Raw genomic sequence first — 17,891 nt, 5'->3', positions numbered from 1 at the left:
GTACATCCGCGCCTAATGTCTATAGATACCTACTATAGAAAAGCCTGGACAGGTAATTATTCTAACCTCAAAATCCTCAAAACACACCGGTAACACCGGCGCGATAATTTCGTGATAATAAACGCGGTTAAATTAAAGCCAGGCAACTAGTCGCTTACTGGTATCACAAAATATAGTAGGTACCTACTTACCTATTTATTTATAAATGTTTTTTTAATTTGATTTGACATAGGTAGGTAAGTAGGTACCTAGCAAGTTGTTTTCAACCGTCTTTCAAAAAGGAGGGGTTCTAACTTCTATCTTTTATTCGGTTAGCAAAGTAACAATCTGGCGCCTTCACGAATTATGGCCTCAAGGCCTCAATTTCGGTATGAGTGCCATCTATTGAACAAGTCATTAATCACTTAGCTTGAAAGTTGTGCACTGAACCATTCACTTACATCCATGGATTCCCCGTCCTTTGAACTCGATTGCAAAGGGTTTGAATGGATTTCGTAAGATGGCAGTATCTCAAAAATGACATTTTTTTTAATTTTACATCTTTTTATTTTTTAGGGTCCCGTAACAAAATGGCAAAAATGGAACCCTTATAGTGCGACTATCTCCTAAAGAAGTTTCTACTTCAAAAAAAATGAGAAAAAAGAATACATATTCGGTTCTTAATTTGCTATTATCAAGAAAAAACAAAACTGTCAAATCAATCAAAACACAATGTGTTATTTCAGGGCAAAGACATTTCAGGGCACAGTTTCATGGTTATTTCCCTTTCTTTATTAACTAGGACACCTACCAATCCAAAATCTTTTGTACTTTTGTACAAAAAAGCGAAAATCAGAAACAGAGCCATGTTCTAAAAAATAACTAACTAACTAAACGCAGTGATCCCGTCAGAGGACAAGCTACAGGGCAAAAACATAAAAATTAAAAATGGAATATTCCGGTAGACGCAACCGCAGAGGGCGACCTCGATCACGGATACCAAACCAACAAGTTCGTTTTGCCCAACGCCCACCAACAAGCAACAGTTACAACGGCTTTTGTAGCTTCTTCATATTGGCCAGCTTGATCGCGATGATTTATCTGAAGCTGGACCACCATTGTAAGATTTGCAGCAAGAAATACGACGGGCTCGACATTACAAAAAGCATCAATGATATTGCGGTAATGGCAGTAAAGTAATATGTATTTATTTATTTTAACCTTGTTCCATATAAAATTACTAGATTTTATTTAGCGATAGTAATTTTTTTTAATTGAAAATATTACAATAAAACTTAAACGCTAGCCTTATATAATTACTATATAAATCATGCCCGCGTGGAATGGTGACAAGAATACTGGCTGCATATTCCACGCTGGACAGCCTGGCTGATCCGTTGCGCAAAAAATGAGCCAGCCCTTCTATCACCCGATGAGGCTATTAAACGCGGCGAAATGTCAGCCATTTCTGCTGCGGCTCCCGGTCTTGATGCTGTCTCCCTGATAATTACTAGATTATGTAACCAAGATGGGTTTCTTGGATATAGAGTTTTTTAAAATCCCATACGAAAACTTTATCCAGGATAAAAGTCTAGCCTATGTGGTAAAAAAAGATAGCTTATATTGTGCGAGCTAGGTAGGTATTTCCATTCCACAACTTGGTGCCTAAATCGGTTCAGCAATTGTGGGCTGATTGAGTAACAAACATCCAAGCTTTTGTAATATTTTTTCAAGGGGATTCAGTGTTTGAAGTTCGAACCCAGGCACGCAATTTTTCGGAGTTTGTGCATTTCATGCAATTAAAATATACGAGTAGGTATCACTTGCACAAAACATGCATGCCTGAGAGTGCTCAATGTTATTCAAGGCTATTCTGATTTTTGAGTAGCAATGAGTAGGTGTACATTGGATTTTTTTAGAGAATAAACATTGCATTTTTTTAAAAAGCCAAAAACATTTTTTTTAGATTTCTTACCCACCTAATTTCTAAGTAAACGATTTTTTTTTCGTTTCAGGTCAACATTTCAAGATTAAAAGCATCTTATACCGATTTAGAAAAATCAATTACGAAGTTTTCTGGGGATATTCCGAAAATTGAAGGTCAAATCGAAATCTTAGAAGCATTAGCTAACACTATGGAAAGAGGTGATTCCATATGGAATCCTAAAACACATCTGACCCTGCCCAATGTCGATGTGTTTCTAAAAGAACCTAACACAAAAATTACAGAAAACCCATATATTAAGAAAAATGTGACGGAAAAAATAACACAATATAATATTACCCCTACGGATTGACTAGCAAATGATAGTTATTCCAAAAATGTTACCTCAGTCAGAGATGCATGTTTTGGAGTATTTTAAGAAATATACTTAAAACGACCTTATATACTTACTAAAATAATAAAAAACATTGTGCAACGTAATTTTATTTTTCTGAACTACCCACTTTTTAATAGGAAAATTGAGACAGTATGACAAACTTACTCGTAACTTAGACTAACCAAAATCAAATAGTATAGAAATTAAATACCAAACAGTTTTTATCTAAAACTTTTGGATTTTATTAGTGCTTTCACAATCTTCGTAGCATCGTCGGACACTGTTTCTTGCCCTGCATTTGTATATGCATTCGTTTTCATGTAGATTTTGGAATTCCGTTACAGTTTCTGACCCTACGGCAGTTGCTTTCAATGGAAGTCTTGTAGCAGTCGTAGCATTTTTGACTAAAGCCATACTAGGTACAGGTGCACTACCAACATTTTTATCAGTAATCAATACACGAGGAGCTTTATCATTATTTTGTGCAAAGAGTAGATTCCAATGTTCTAATACTTTATGATCGAGCCCTCCTCTTTTCTTGCAAGAAATTGGTTCTTGTGTAAGCACTCTGGGTATAGATGATTTTGATGATTTTGAATTGATTTTTGCTAATTCTATAAGATCTCTTTGTAAATCATCGTAGGCGTATCCCATGTTGTTTACCGTAACCTGCAAAGAGGCATAGGTTTTCAGATTGAAGAAGAAACAAGAAAGTAAAGTACACGCAAAACAAGTAACTATTGTCTGATCTGAATACAAAGGTGTATTTATCTGCGCGTTAAGTAAAAAAGATGTCAGCCGGGCATGTATATATTTTTTAATCCTTAGTCTATGTGATAGGACATGAGCAAGAGGATATCAGAGATAGGAGAGGATAGGACTTCAAATTGGACTAAGTACTTGTTTTGTAATCACTATAAATAAATACATCTTTATTAAATCTGCTAAAGTTTTTTGGAAAGCCCGAAGACTTGGTAACATTAAAAAATATCATTCAATTGCAATGTTTACCAAACTTATTGACTGGATCGCTGCCGAATTTATTTATTTATTTATTTATTTATTTATTCAAAGGTACACACAACAGGTTGTAACTAAAAATGGTCCAAACATAAAAACAAAAGATCCTAATCTAAGTGACAACCCCTAATAGGTGTACACAGCAATACTATACCTAAATAAAATATACATTACACAAGATATACACAGAATTTTTAACATGAAGGCTTAATAAAAATTTACATTTGGAATTTGGAGGTCCTTCAGTCGATTACCTGTTTAATGTGTCATGGACACACAATAAACTGTCTGGCTGAGAGTCCAACTTATAGACGTATAATCCGTTTTGCTGATTATAATAATATAATGTAGATTGTAGGTATCTCTCTTTAAAAAATATATATTAGCCATCCTTAACATGATTAATGCTCCCCTTTCCCCTCCAATTAAGCGTAAAGCTTGTACCAGGAGTGGGTACGACAATAATGCAACGGGTGTGGTTTGAACCGCCGACCTTTCGGAATTCAGTCCGCTCCTCAACCGTTGAGCTATCGAGGCCCCACCATTTATAATTATCATCCTATCAAGACCAGGACAAACTCCACCATTATGTGAGATCGCAAGCCTTACAACTAGGTTGCTTTCAGTAAAGTATTATTAGGTTTCATACCTTCAGATGATCTAAGCTCTCCTTCATCTCCAAAAGATTGTCTTGGACAACGTATTGTTCCCAAAAATTAACCGTCACATGTCCAGCCAGAGCAACCATCGCGATGAACAAAGTGATTTCTATTAGTAATTTCTTAAAAAACTTAACCATTTTAAAGTGATTATTTTTTGGTAATTTTCACCAGTTTATCTACATAGGTAATTAAACATTGGGATACGGTGGTTGTTTCATTTTCTTAGCTGTAATATTTGAGGTTATTTGCATGTTAAAGGCATGTTATGTCAGGCTTGAATACTTTAAAGTGAAAGTTAGTGCCGGTTTTTTTTTTTAAATATTTTTCCATATTTTCCATTCTCCATGGCCCTACCAAAAAGTTTGAACTGCCATTCGGCCACAGATTAAAAATATCTAGAATCTACGAATCTCATCCACTTGATCTCAGCAGTTATTTTATGAATTTGATTTTATCATAGGCTTTTGAATTTTAGAAATTTGTCTTATTACTGAATGGTTTTTGTAGTAAAAGCCGGCCACAGAATACGAAATCGGTCTAGAATCAGCCTTTTTATTTGACTTATCCGGAAGCATTTTATACCTACCTACTTTATATTTCTACTACATGATCATCTAGAGTTCGTCGTGTATAGGCTTTTAAAAATCCAGCGGGATTTTCCGGAATAAAAAGTAGCGTAAAAGTAGTGTTAAAGGGTATAAGCTATCTTTAGCCAAATCGGTTCAGTTATTGTGGCATGAAGAAGTAACAAACATCCAAACTTTCATATTGAAAGTATTATTAGGATTATAAATTGCTTAGATAGGTATTTAGAAAAGTCGTCTTAATTAATTGTTGTGATTACAATAATTAGGTACACTTAAATAAAACAATTTTTTACAGTATTATTCATTTTATTTCTATTTTTAGGGATTAGTTAAAGATTGCTTTAAGCTACAACTTGTAATCTAATTGTAAATATTTTTCTTGAGAATCGAAGGAGTCCGTGCACATGACTGGCAAAATGGTGAGTTACTGTGAAAAAATTAGAATATAATATGTTAAATAAAACCGGCCAAGTGCGAATCAACTCGCGCACCAAGGGTTCCGTACTACAGAAAAATTAAAACGGTAAGAATCACTTTTGTTAACAAACCGCAAAACTAACTTTGTTTGTAGAAATTTATTGTTACTTAATATAAAAAAAACTGTGCTAGTTAGAGCATTGGTTTTATTTTTCCTGTGAAATATACATAAACCTTATGACGACAGTTGTACCTTTTTAGAAGAGTTCCGGCTGATACTTAATGAAGAACCGGCTAAAGAATCCAACCCCTTTCTCCTCTGGTCCAGGATCAAATTGTGCTGTGGAAAGTCCCCGGCTGATGTTATCTGAGAGAGTTCAAGGTTCTTAGGTCTGCAAGTAGACTGTGTTTATGGTTTAAAATTTGCTGGAGCAATAAGCTCAGCGTGCTATGGAGCGTGCTATGTTGAGTGTCTCTCTGAGGGACAAAATTCGCGAAGAGGAAATCTGTAGGAGAACCAAAGTGACCGACATAGCTCAATGAATCAACCAGTTGAAGTGGCAGTGGACAGGCTGTCTGTCGCAGAACCGATGGCGCGCTGGGGCAGACGTATTCTGGAGTGGAGACCGCGTCCTTGGCCATATAATATTATGTAGTGTTGGATATTATATTTATTTAATAATACAAACCGTTTCAATTGTTTCGTCGCAAAGGGTGCAGTGTAAGTCGCAGATCTTTTCATTTGCGGCTAAGCACTCTACTTCTGCACGTTTCACCTCGTCCTGTTAACAATATTATATACATAATTACTATCATTCCCGAGATAGCTAAAATGGCTTGTAAAGTAAAATTATGTGCGAGTTGGATTCGCACGCAAAGGGTTTCATACCATCGTACAAGAAACAACACTTTTTAATTTTTTTCTGACGTAATGACTACGGACTTATGGATTTTTCTCACTTGTGCTTCAAGACATTGTTATACTACTCGTACCTACAAAATTTCATGGTTTTAGGTCATTGCGAAGTATAAGGTTTTGATTCCCTTGAGGGGTCTTGACAGACACGACAGACAGACAGACTACTCGTATAAGGGTTCCTTTTTATTCTGGAGATACGGAACCCTAAAAATATACAATAAATAATTAATATTACCTGCATTCGATGAAGAACATTATTTATAGCTTTAAGTTCACTGTTTTTATGTAGCTTCTGTGATATGTTAGGCAGGAGCAAGCTGAAGCCGATTACTACTAGCGTCAGAGTAAAGGGTAAATAATTACGAGACAGCCAGCTAGATATGCTTTCAAACGACTTGATGGCCTTTCTTAGATAAGGCTCAATAATTTCTATGTATTTCTTTGCTATTGTTAGTAGTTCAGTTATTTTGTCTCTGTTCTCTCTTTTGGTATATTTTTCTTCAATTAGAAACGGTTTATTCCCTTTGGGGTGGGTCTTGCGAGTACGTGTCCTATAGGAATCTGTATAAAATGAATAATTAAATTGGATTTTATATGCATTTGTTCAAAATTCTACATTTTTAGGGTTCCGTACCTGAAAAGGAAAAACGGAACCCTTATAGGATCACTTTGTTGCCTGTCTGTCTGTCTGTCCGTCCGTCGTGTCGGTCAAGTAAACCTATAGGGTACTTACCGTTGACCTAGAATCATGGAATTTGGCAAGTGGGTAGGTCTTATAGCACAAGTAAAGGAATAAATCCTAAAACCGTGAATTTGAGGTTACATACAGGTTTAAAAAAAATTCAATTTTCAAAATATAACTATACCAAGTGGGGTATCATATGAAAGGGCTTTACCTGTACATCCTAAAACAAATTTTTATTTATTTTTAAGTATAGTAGTTTTTGATTTATCGTGCAAAATGTTGGAAAAAATACCCGAGTTCGGAACCCTCAGTGCGCGAGTCTGACTCGCACTTGGCCGGTTTTTGTAATAATAATCATTCGATCGGAACTAGCAAGTCATTTCTTGATTACTAATTTCATTTCCAAACAAAGCTCTCCTCCATATTGTGTTTAGTTATTTGTACAGAGACAAGTTGCGAGCGACTAGATAAACAGATCTTGTGTAAAGAGTATGTAGCAGTACACGAAACCTGCCTTATATTAGTCGCTATCGAGCAGGCGTGGTGCGGGATTCCGCGGGTAACGTGCGGGGCGTCCCAGCGCCTCATACCTCGATTGCCATCTCGCCCTGTCGCGTACATTGTAGCCATCGATGATTGTAGCTCACCTTCGTAGACGTATCGCTTTGCCATATTCTTTGCCTTACAAATTCATTTGTGGTTCCTCAGTTGATTAGAAAATTAGATTTACAGTGAATCTACATTTGGGTTAAGTTGCCGTTTAAGTTACATAATAATTTGTAATGACTATTTTTTCATATTTACAAACGGATTTTCGCTGATTGTTTTCTTTTCATCTTAGGATCTTGGATGAATAAATCTTAGGATTTTGTTGTTTTTAATGTCGATTGAACTGTCAAAAATTGACAGCTTTGCCCATGCTCATGCTTTGTCAAGGCTTTGCCCGATGCATTTATTAATCTGTGACCCGATAGCATTGCCCAAAAAATTTTGCATCCATGTAATCATAGCAGTAAGACTCATAAGACCCATATTGTACGACCAGAGGAATTCTTTTGTTTCTGATTGTAATGATTGTAATATAGTTGTTACACACTAGGTACTTGTTAAGTAGTACATAATTGAATGGTCGACAAAACTAATCATCACTCAAAACAAAATAAGTATGACTGCCTATTAAAAAGGAAGGCTACAAAGGTATCGGTTGTAGTTTCAAGTTTCAGTTTACCGGGCGTCCATTTTTCCTCCTTATTGTGTTGGAAGCATTGAAATGATGTGGAAAGCTGTGTAATGTTTACTTTAAACTGCCATTCAAGCGGCCATTGGGTAAGACTGCAAAGCTATAAAGCTCGTCACACATTAAGGTATGCTACGATGCTACGAAGTGGCTACGAAAAACAACATTACTACGTTAGTGAAGGATTTTTACGTCTATGCTGCTGAGTAGGGTTAGTATGATATTTTACTTCTCACCAACGTTGATAGATTTCGAATTTTGAAACACTTTAGCGTTGAAGTAAAATGGGCCGTAAGTGAGTAGGTACCTTGTACAAGTTTTTTTTTAAAAACCTCACGAAATAGAAATCGGTGGAAATGGATTTTTAACTTTAAACCAAGATGGATTAAGTACATTTTTCTTCGAACGTTGTTATATTTCGACGCTCAAATTCTATCAACAGTGGAGGATATCTAACGCTGCGTTTTCCTTGGTTTGTCGAACTATGTGCCCTGCCATTACCACTTCAGCATCGCAACCCGTTGAGCTATGTCGGTTACTTTGAACTCAACTAACGATCGTAAAATACTAACTATACTAACCCGTGAACTGTGCTATAGGCACAATGCACCTAATGTACAAAGAGCCTTATTTTAAGAAAATGGTACAAACTATACCAGAAAATGGAGTTTCCCGACCGGTATTACGTTGATGCTTTCACAGATGACAAATTGGTCCAATTTATTTAATGCTCCCCTCCATTGTTTCGCCCAAACTTAACTAAAGCGTTTCAGAATACCCCACAATTTCTCAAACTTTTGATTCATGAAATTACATAAATAAAAGTATTATTCAGGTAACAGTGTATTTATTTTCGAATTACACAATTTAGGTCGAATTTTGACACAAACAAAGCACAATGTGTACCTACAACATTCTATGCGCCTCATTATATAATAGGTAGGTAGGTATATGTAGGCATATAAATGAATCGACAAAATTGGGTTTCTTCTTTTAGATCAAGTCAACGACTTCGTTCGGGTGGATTTAGGTTTTGTGAAAATCCTAAGGGGACTCTATCCTTTAGGATTTTGTACGGGATATAAGCTACTCATACCTCTGTACCAAACAGATGATCGATAAAGAGACCCACCTAAGGGCCCTAGCACATAGTTACGATTCTTGTAGCATTTCCGATAAGCGATTTCACGACTGCATCGCGTTTTGACAAATTTCTGCGTTCGATCGCCGTACAAAAATTACGCGTTTTATCGTATCGAACTCGTGCAAATCAGACATGATCGCTGCGACTATAGAAATTGTAGGTGTGCATTGGCATTCGAACGTTCAATCGTGACATCGAGCTTCCGAAACACAACTAAAACGCCCGTCGTTGATGCTAAGAGATCGTGTGTGCTATGACCCTTATAAGAATTCGACTGCAATTTTTAATCATAAAGGTGCAAACATACTACTGTGTTGTAATGTGTCGCAATCTGTCGGGTGTCGTGATTAATGATAACAATCGACCAATCAGAGTGCACCTCGAGCGTCAACGTGCCAAGCCACGACAGAGTACGCCAATCACGTCACGCCAAGACACAATAGTTTGTTTAAGTTCATGACATTTAATAAAACTAGGTTTTGGACGTAGTGCTAGCTCAAATATATTTTTGCATTAATTTCTATGTTAATTGTTTATTAGATTTTCTATGATAATGGTTGATCCTCGCAGCAAATTGAACAACAGGAGCCTTTCTTAGGGCTTTTTGGGCAAATTGGCAACGGTGCAGGTATATAATCTGTAATGCAGAAACGTAAAATTAGCAAATTCGTATCTACCAATAGGTACTTACCCATACCTAATTCGCTTAAAAGTATAAATAACTTCATTTAATAATAATATTGACGTTTTAATTTTTTTTTGTAGTTTTGCCGAACTGAAATTTTATTATTTTGTAGCTATAGAGGCAATAGATATACACATTCTGTGAAAATTTCAGATGTCTACCTATTGCGGTTTATGAGGTACAACCCGCGGACAGACGGACGGATGGACAGCAGAGGCTTAGTAACTGGGTCTTGTTGGTACCCTTTGGATACGAAACCCCTAATTCTTATGATCGTATTTGTCCTAATATTGTGGTTTCGTTTACGGTACACGGTGAGGTGAACCATCTTAGTTACCCTTGATTTTAGCCTAAAAACGGTCCAGGCAAGGATAACACGGCTTGAAGTCGCGGTTAATGGCGGCAGAGGGATTTGAAATTTTGTTACTCCCAGGCATAGATATGCTCCTAGGTGATAAGGACTTTTTTTTTTATTCACTAAAACACTAACTAATTAATCCGTACTAATATGCGAAAGTGTGTCTGTCTGTCTGCTAGATTTTCACGGCCTAACAGTTTAACCGATTTGAATGAAATTTGGTACACAGTTAGATTACGTCCCGGGGAAGGGCATAGGTTTTTTATCCCGGAAAATCAAAGAGTTCCCACAGGATTTTTCGAAGACCTAAATCCACGCGGATGAAGTCGCGGGCAGCTTATTATTATGTTTGAACTAAGAAGTAATTGAACGAAAGGTTGCAGTACGCAGAATAGTATTGAACCTACTTGATGTTAGGGTATCATTTGAGGTAGATCTTAGGTAGCTATGTAGCGCGGGTGAAGCAAGAACATAGTCCCACATAGTATTATATTATCTAACAGAATCCTTTTTCTTTTCAAAACTTAGTGACTTACTTTTACTTTGAGTGGATCGAATAGCGTGATCAGATTTACGATTTGTTGGAGACTTGGAGGAGACAGGAACCCTGAAATAGGATATACAGTCATCAAAATTTAAATGTAGACATGTTTGATATGCCAATCTATACTAATATTATAAAGAGGAAACCTTTGTATTTTTGTATTTTTGTATTTTTGTATGTTTGTATTGAATAGGCTCAAAAACTACTGGACCGATTTCAAAATTTCTTTTACCATTACTTAGAGGGATTCTTCCGAATCCGTATAGGCTATATTTTATCCCGGAAAATAGATAGGATTTTTCGTGGTAGTGAAAATTGTGGAGTAAGGCGTCGAAAAAACTGCCGTAGTTAACAATTCTCGCGAACGCTGCCTAAATGGTTCGAGATGTATGGTTGACTTCTATAGAAAAGTTGTAGAACTCAATAATGCCTACAAAAAAGTCCGCGGTAGTATAAACCAAACATTTATATTTTAGCCATTATAACCACTTTTCCATAGAATAAAAGTACTTAATTAAAATTATTAGCCTATGTTTATTGATCATATTATCGTCAAATATTAATCCTTATCCAAATAAACTATTTATTGAGCAAGATTGTTTCAATAGCTATAAATTACTTTTTATTTTATTCCAATCGGACAATCTATTCAAAAGATATTACGAATTTAAAATTGTAATTGGTATTAAAATGAGTGATGGTGTCGCACGACTCGCACGGCGAAACCGCAGGGGTTCAGAGAGCTTAAAAAATAAATGTCCACCCGTGCGAAGCCGGGGCGGGTCGCTAGTATTACATACATACCTGCACGGTATATAGCTATGGCTGTTAGTCCTTTCACAAGTGTGGAGCTGAAAATAAAGCTATGTTTCAATCCTTTTCGGAATTCACCACATTGCCTGAGAACAGGTCTCTTATCAGTTCCATTTTGTAATGATGACCCTGGTTTCCAAATAAATCTAGTTATTGACATGATCTGTTTTGATTGATCCGTTATCATTACTATAATATTATATTTATGTTCATTGAATCAAATTCGATTGGAGAGATTAAAGTTAGGGGTTATCCTACCTACATTGTGAGTTGTGATAACCGTCAGAAATGGTCAGAATAGATAGTGGACTTCTGCTTAGTTATTAAAAAGAATTTCAAATAGTAATCACCCTCATCTCATTCACTACAGTAAGTAGTAACTTTTAATAGTTTTTTGAATAACAAATGACGAATATATGATGAATGGGAAATCACCGTTTCGAAAATACTAGGTAGATATAGCTGGATCGAATATTGAACAGACGTGACCTTTAAGCAGGCGTAAAGTTAGGCAAGATAATAAGCGTCTACTAGTTTTAAAGGCTAAAAATACTCTTTAGATCAAGCCAACGAAGTAGCAGGTTCATAACAATAGTTACCTATGGATAGATGCATTATCCAAGTTTAACTGACTAATTTTGACTTTTTCAAAAGAGAATATTGTACCCATTGTACCATCCAATTTTTAGCTTTTCTGAGGCATTCCAAAACAGTGATACATTCATTTGACGACTCCAAAGCAATTTGTACTTAAACGTTTATTTGATTAGAAAACTTTTTATTCTAGTCCATTGTAACTTACTTTTGAACATGAAGTTAGACCGACGTCTCTTAAAACTTTTTCATCAAAGCTTAGCTTTTTCGTCAAGGGCGATGTATTTATGTGACCCGAAACAGTATTTACATCAGTAACAATTTTTGTTGAGCTTCCTTTACTGAGGGAGGTGTTGCTTCCTTGGCGCGAACTTTTTTTCTGTAGTAATTTAAAGTTAAAAAGGCGTTTTTGGTTTTTGGTCTCTTCCAAACCCATACTTCCGGTCTGATTATTATTATTATCATTGGCTGCACTCTCTACGAAAAAATATTACATTGAATAGATATAAAAAAAGCGACGTATAGTTTGCGACAGGTCGTGACGCTAATTGGGGTATGAGGTGAGCTGACGTGCAGAGACATATTAGGGTTATCACAGAGGGTTTTGTAACAGTATGTTTAGATTATGTTTAGAGATTATTTGTCTACTTTAGACATCAGCCTCCAATTCTATAGGTCCGGGGTTCGAGTCCGTACCTCCAATTTTTCGGAGTTATGTGCGTAATTAAACACTACTAAAAGATTACTAGCTTTAAAGGTGAAGGAAAGTATTGCGAGGAAACCTGCATGCCTGATAGTTCTCATGTCCCGGCTAGTAATATTATTAATTATAATAAACTAATATATTATTAACTATAATAAAATAATAAATAAATAAACTAATATTCTTTTTCTAAATTAAAAAAAAATATTAAACGCTAAAGCATTCTGTGCTTGACCTCACCTAGTGTTAAGTGATAATGACGTCAAAGATGAAAGCGGACTAAATTGAACACGGTACGGCAGTTCAATTAAACCATACATAGGTTTCAATGCGGCATCATACTGGGACGCTAAATTGCTTGACGGCATGAAACTAGTCAGGCAGGGTCTCGATAGAGACAAATTAGAAATTACAAGTTCTCAAATTGGCCCTGCTGGAAATCGAACCCAAACCCTTATAACAAGATGATGTCCACGGCTTTGCAGATTTAGGTTTTTATAATCCCGTAAAAACTTGTTGTTTTTCCGGGATAAAATATAGCCTATGTCCATGTCCAGGATTTAAGCTAAGTATCTCTGTACCAAACAGATGATGCCCGCAATTTTATCCAAAGGGATTTGGATTTTTAAAAATCCCGTTGAAACTGTTTGGTTTTCTGGGCCTAAAAATCCTTAAAAGCCTTAGTCCGTTACTGGGATGCAAGCTATCTCTCTACCAAATTTCGTCAAAATCAGTTAAATGGCTAGATCATGAAAAGCTAGCAGACGGACGCACTTTTGCATTAATAAAATTAATATGGAGAGCCTCTTAGCTGCGTCAGGAACCCTCCAACCACCCATGGCTCCACCAACCTCTCGGTTATATGGGCCGAATCGCGGGAGAGCCCCCCGGTACTTGCTCTGGGCGTGTTTCCCAGGGGCGCATTCTTGACTCCCTACAAATTATTTATCTCCTCCTCGTCCTTTTGGTCTTTCTCCCCTTTCTGGGGCAGACGAACACTATCACGCAGATCCCCGCGTGCCACGCGGTCCGGATCCGTTCCTCTCCTTAAGCGCTGGTCCTTGATCACGGCTCCGAGCTGTTCCACCTCTTGTGCCATTGGTGCGCGAACTCCCGTAGCTTTCCGAAGTTTTCCGCCGTCGCAACGAGGTCCTGGTAGTAGACCGGACCCTCCTCCTCACGAACGATCCCGTCCAGCAGTGCGCGCCGGAGGTCCTCATGCGTCAGGAACGTCGTCAAACAGATTAGAATCACTTACCAGTAATGATATTGCTTGGAGGGCGATACGAGACCACTTTCAGCAAATACAAAAGCAAGCCAACGATAGCCGCTATCCCAACCGATATGACAATGAGGGACTTCTTCACAAAGTCTTCGAAGCAGTCGATCAGTTCGTCCATATAACATTCTATTTGAGTGGGCATTGCTCTGCAGGAACACATTTGAGATGTATTGTGTTTTAAAACGTGTAGTAAATACAGGGTGGTCAAAAAGTCGTGGATCAAACGCAATAGGGAGATAGAGGAGGTGATTTCCAGCAAAAAACATTTCGACAGCATGGCCATATTTAAATTGCCCTAAAAGTTATGAATATTTTTGGGTTTTTTTTAAAAATACCAAATTCTTTTACAATGAGACTAATAAAAAAAAATGTAACAAAAAAACAATAAAAAAAACGATGTTGTGTCATTACTAGATAATGTATCAGCACTACAAAAGTTCTTTTGAGGCTCTGGGTACCAAATTACAAGAGCAATTAATTTTTTTCCGAAACTTTTAAAGCGTTACCAAAAATTAAATGTCACTTTAAAAGCGCACTGTGAAAAAAAAATGTACTACGGAAAAGTGACCCTATATCAAGAAAACTTGCCGATTTAATGCCAATTCAAATGAGGTATAACACATTACCCTTTGTTTTATAATTCTGGTTTTATAATCGTTTTTTCATATCAAGGTGCAAATTTCAGCAGGTTAGTTTAATTCAAAATAATTTTGAAGATTATCATGCTGCTAGTTAAACTGCTAGTTTTTTGTACGTTGGAATGCTAAAAACATCACTGTGCTTGTCACACTTAAAATTTGTGAAAAAAAAACATAAACTCTTTACTACCACCACGTGCCAGAACTACCCAGAACGCCCGTCTTGCAAGTAGTTCATCTTTTCTAGGAAACAAAAGGATAAAGAAACTATGCCTCTCTTTCACACTAATCATTCTTCCTTATTCCAACAACGCAAATAGAAAGGATGATTAGTGCGAAAGAGAGGCATAGTTTCTTTATCCATTTGTTTCCTAGAAAAGATGAACTACTTGCAAGACGGGCGTTCTGGGTAGTTCTGGTACGTGGTGGTAGTAAAGAGTTTATGTTTTTTTTCACAAATTTTAAGTGTGACAAGCACAGTGATGTTTTTAGCATTCCAACGTACAAAAAACTAGCAGTTTAACTAGCAGCATGATAATCTTCAAAATTATTTTGAATTAAACTAACCTGCTGAAATTTGCACCTTGATATGAAAAAACGATTATAAAACCAGAATTATAAAACAAAGGGTAATGTGTTATACCTCATTTGAATTGGCATTAAATCGGCAAGTTTTCTTGATATAGGGTCACTTTTCCGTAGTACATTTTTTTTTCACAGTGCGCTTTTAAAGTGACATTTAATTTTTGGTAACGCTTTAAAAGTTTCGGAAAAAAATTAATTGCTCTTGTAATTTGGTACCCAGAGCCTCAAAAGAACTTTTGTAGTGCTGATACATTATCTAGTAATGACACAACATCGTTTTTTTTATTGTTTTTTTGTTACATTTTTTTTTATTAGTCTCATTGTAAAAGAATTTGGTATTTTTAAAAAAAACCCAAAAATATTCATAACTTTTAGGGCAATTTAAATATGGCCATGCTGTCGAAATGTTTTTTGCTGGAAATCACCTCCTCTATCACCCTATTGCGTTTGATCCACGACTTTTTGACCACCCTGTATACCTTGAATCAAAGTTAAAACAAGTCTTCAACATTCCAGCAACGCCATCAGCGTAATATCAATTATCAACGCATTCGCATGAGGTCGTGAAACGATTAATGTAGGTGTAACTTTGGCGTAAAGGTATGGGTTAGTATCTTAAAGACAAAATAGTTTAATTTTAGCTATAATGTCAATTCATTATCAGACACATCTTTTTAACCCCCGACCCAAAAAGAGGGGTGTTATAAGTTTGATGTGTGTATCTGTGTATCTGTCTGTGGCATCGTAGCTCCTAAATTAATGAACCGATTTTAATTAATTTTTTTTGTTTGAAAGGTGGCTTGATCGAGAGTGTTCTTAGCTATCTCTTTTCTAGTTACTGTAACCTTCACTTGTCGGGGGTGTTATAAATTTTTAATTTACACTTGTTTACCCTTTGGTTAAAGTTATTTGGTCGAAGTTGCAAGATTTGAATTAAATCTTCTTTATATGTTTAGGAGAAAAGGATAAACTAACTCACATCTCACATCAACGTACATCTGAAATGGCTAGGTCTAGAAAGATAAATTGTGGATGTTAGGTTTTCTTTATATTATAAACGTCTAATGTAAAGATTTTCAGAAACCCAACCAAGCCAACCCAGGGCAAAGAAAATTAATTGGAAATATGATAGGTAGGTTATTGTTCTTGGCGGCTTTATACGAACCAGACAATTGTCTTCACATTTTTAAAATATTGTGGATAATTTTTTATTGAATACAAGGCGCATAGCATGTTGAATAATTGTTAATTTTTGTCTCAATTTTCAGGTTTCATTCATGTTTCATTCTTTCATTATAAAACGCCTTGACAGCAACCTTGACGTCTTTTTACCAATCAATAAATATCACAGACGGCACAAAATTCAAAGATATTTATGGGTACAGTAATGCACCAAAGAGTTCAGAATGTTGTAAAATACCGAATGTTCTTCTTGGGATTTTCTCGCATTATAAGTTTACCGATTACAATTGACTGGATGAGGAAGGCTGAGGACCGGGTGTGGTGGCGCTATAGAGCGCCACCACAACTAGGGAAGGACTATGCCCAGCAGTGGACGTCCACAGGCTGATGATGATGATTACAATTATTCCTTTGGTATTCGTTACACATGCCCAAAAATCTTGATAATATAATAAAACATTATTTTTAATGTAATTATCTTGTCGTGTGTACTCTCACAAATCTATATCTTGATTATTTATTATTAATGTATTTTTGCCTTAGTGTTCCGTGCTCAATAGTAGAAATTCACACATCGAATCATCTTTTCTATGTCTATTCATCTAAGGCAGATTTTTTCGGAAGTATTTCCAACCAAATTCCAGCTGTAAAGCTGAAAAGCACAGTAGATTTTTGTTATCATTTATCCTGAAACATATAAAACGTCTATGGACTTATCTTAAACATTTTTTTCACTATACCTCAATTATTTACTTACTTCAGTACGTCTAGTTTATTCAAATACGAGTAAGATACGAGTATAAAAGTTTGATGTAATGTCGAAGAAACCTTAAATAAAATAAAATAAAATAAATAAATATACTTTTATTTGGGACTATAAGCTTGGCGCAAACAGGGTATATAGGATGGATACAGATGAAATATAAATACTAAAATAATTAATAAATTAAACTTAAATACCTAAATATTTACCTAAAACTTAACTTACTGAGCTTATTTCTAGTAACTTTAGTGCACCACAGCCTTTTTTATTTTATACTAGATGCAATACCACTACTTCGTCCGCGTGGTTTTAGATGTTTAAAAATCCCGTGGGAACTCTTTAATTTTCCGGTATAAAAATTAGTTTCAACTCATGAATCTCGAGCGAGATTATTATCTCGCTCATCATGGATAACAGTCATTGCTACGATGACGAGTCTCTTTCTTAATCTCTCTTTCTCTTAATTTACTCAAGTTCTCTCTACTTGAACTCTACTCATGAATCTCAATAATCTCGCTCATCATGGATAACAGTCATTGCTACGATGACGAGTCTCTTTCTTAATCTCTCTTTCTCTTAATTTACTCAAGTTCTCTCTACTTGAACTCTACTCATGAATCTCAATAATCTCGCTCATCATGGATAACAGTCATTGCTACGATGACGAGTCTCTTTCTTAATCTCTCTTTCTCTTAATTTACTCAAGTTCTCTCTACTTGAACTCTACTCATGAATCTCAATAATCTCGCTCATCATGGATAACAGTCATTGCT

General features: G+C 36.0%; 4 protein-coding genes across 12 annotated transcripts; 1 reads left to right on the top strand and 3 right to left on the bottom strand.

Annotated features, from left to right (window-relative positions):
* The first annotated feature begins 701 nt into the window (after positions 1-701).
* LOC123871600 lies at positions 702-2,404 on the top strand. Of its 2 annotated transcripts, none has more exons than XM_045915489.1 (2): positions 702-1,161; positions 1,995-2,404. In XM_045915489.1, the coding sequence occupies exons 1-2, from the start codon at positions 928-930 to the stop codon at positions 2,274-2,276; spliced, it is 516 nt and encodes a 171-aa protein (XP_045771445.1). In that variant the 5' UTR covers positions 702-927; the 3' UTR covers positions 2,277-2,404. The 2 variants fall into 2 exon arrangements, with proteins under 2 accessions (XP_045771445.1, XP_045771444.1); XM_045915488.1 differs by having other exon boundaries at positions 702-1,170.
* LOC123871597 lies at positions 2,390-4,280 on the bottom strand. Its single transcript, XM_045915486.1, has 2 exons — positions 3,970-4,280; positions 2,390-2,969 (listed from the first exon to the last, which is right to left on the bottom strand). The coding sequence occupies exons 1-2, from the start codon at positions 4,117-4,119 to the stop codon at positions 2,526-2,528; spliced, it is 594 nt and encodes a 197-aa protein (XP_045771442.1). The 5' UTR covers positions 4,120-4,280; the 3' UTR covers positions 2,390-2,525.
* A 580-nt stretch (positions 4,281-4,860) lies between these two features.
* On the bottom strand, positions 4,861-7,484 carry LOC123871596. 5 transcript variants are annotated; one of them, XM_045915481.1, is made up of 5 exons: positions 7,238-7,484; positions 6,141-6,466; positions 5,676-5,768; positions 5,240-5,389; positions 4,861-4,996 (listed from the first exon to the last, which is right to left on the bottom strand). In XM_045915481.1, exons 1-5 carry the CDS (start codon positions 7,260-7,262, stop codon positions 4,994-4,996), a joined length of 597 nt encoding a protein of 198 aa, XP_045771437.1. In that variant the 5' UTR covers positions 7,263-7,484; the 3' UTR covers positions 4,861-4,993. The 5 variants fall into 5 exon arrangements, with proteins under 5 accessions (XP_045771437.1, XP_045771438.1, XP_045771439.1 ...); XM_045915482.1 differs by having other exon boundaries at positions 5,240-5,353; XM_045915483.1 differs by having other exon boundaries at positions 5,240-5,326.
* A 1,173-nt stretch (positions 7,485-8,657) lies between these two features.
* LOC123871595 lies at positions 8,658-16,507 on the bottom strand. 4 transcript variants are annotated; one of them, XM_045915478.1, is made up of 7 exons: positions 16,339-16,507; positions 16,152-16,186; positions 13,927-14,148; positions 12,174-12,442; positions 11,363-11,409; positions 10,551-10,621; positions 8,658-9,608 (listed from the first exon to the last, which is right to left on the bottom strand). In XM_045915478.1, the coding sequence occupies exons 3-7, from the start codon at positions 14,108-14,110 to the stop codon at positions 9,517-9,519; spliced, it is 663 nt and encodes a 220-aa protein (XP_045771434.1). In that variant the 5' UTR covers positions 14,111-14,148; positions 16,152-16,186; positions 16,339-16,507; the 3' UTR covers positions 8,658-9,516. The 4 variants fall into 4 exon arrangements, with proteins under 4 accessions (XP_045771434.1, XP_045771436.1, XP_045771435.1 ...); XM_045915480.1 differs by having other exon boundaries at positions 13,927-14,096; positions 16,153-16,186; XM_045915479.1 differs by lacking the exon at positions 16,152-16,186 and having other exon boundaries at positions 13,927-14,096.
* Positions 16,508-17,891: the final 1,384 nt, after the last annotated feature.

Source organism: Maniola jurtina, chromosome 14, assembly GCF_905333055.1.
Source record: "Maniola jurtina chromosome 14, ilManJurt1.1, whole genome shotgun sequence".
In the NCBI taxonomy this organism is placed as follows: Eukaryota; Metazoa; Arthropoda; class Insecta; order Lepidoptera; family Nymphalidae; genus Maniola; species Maniola jurtina.
The sequence above is the reverse complement of the archived record's forward strand: the minus strand, read 5'-3'. Positions and strand labels throughout refer to the sequence as shown.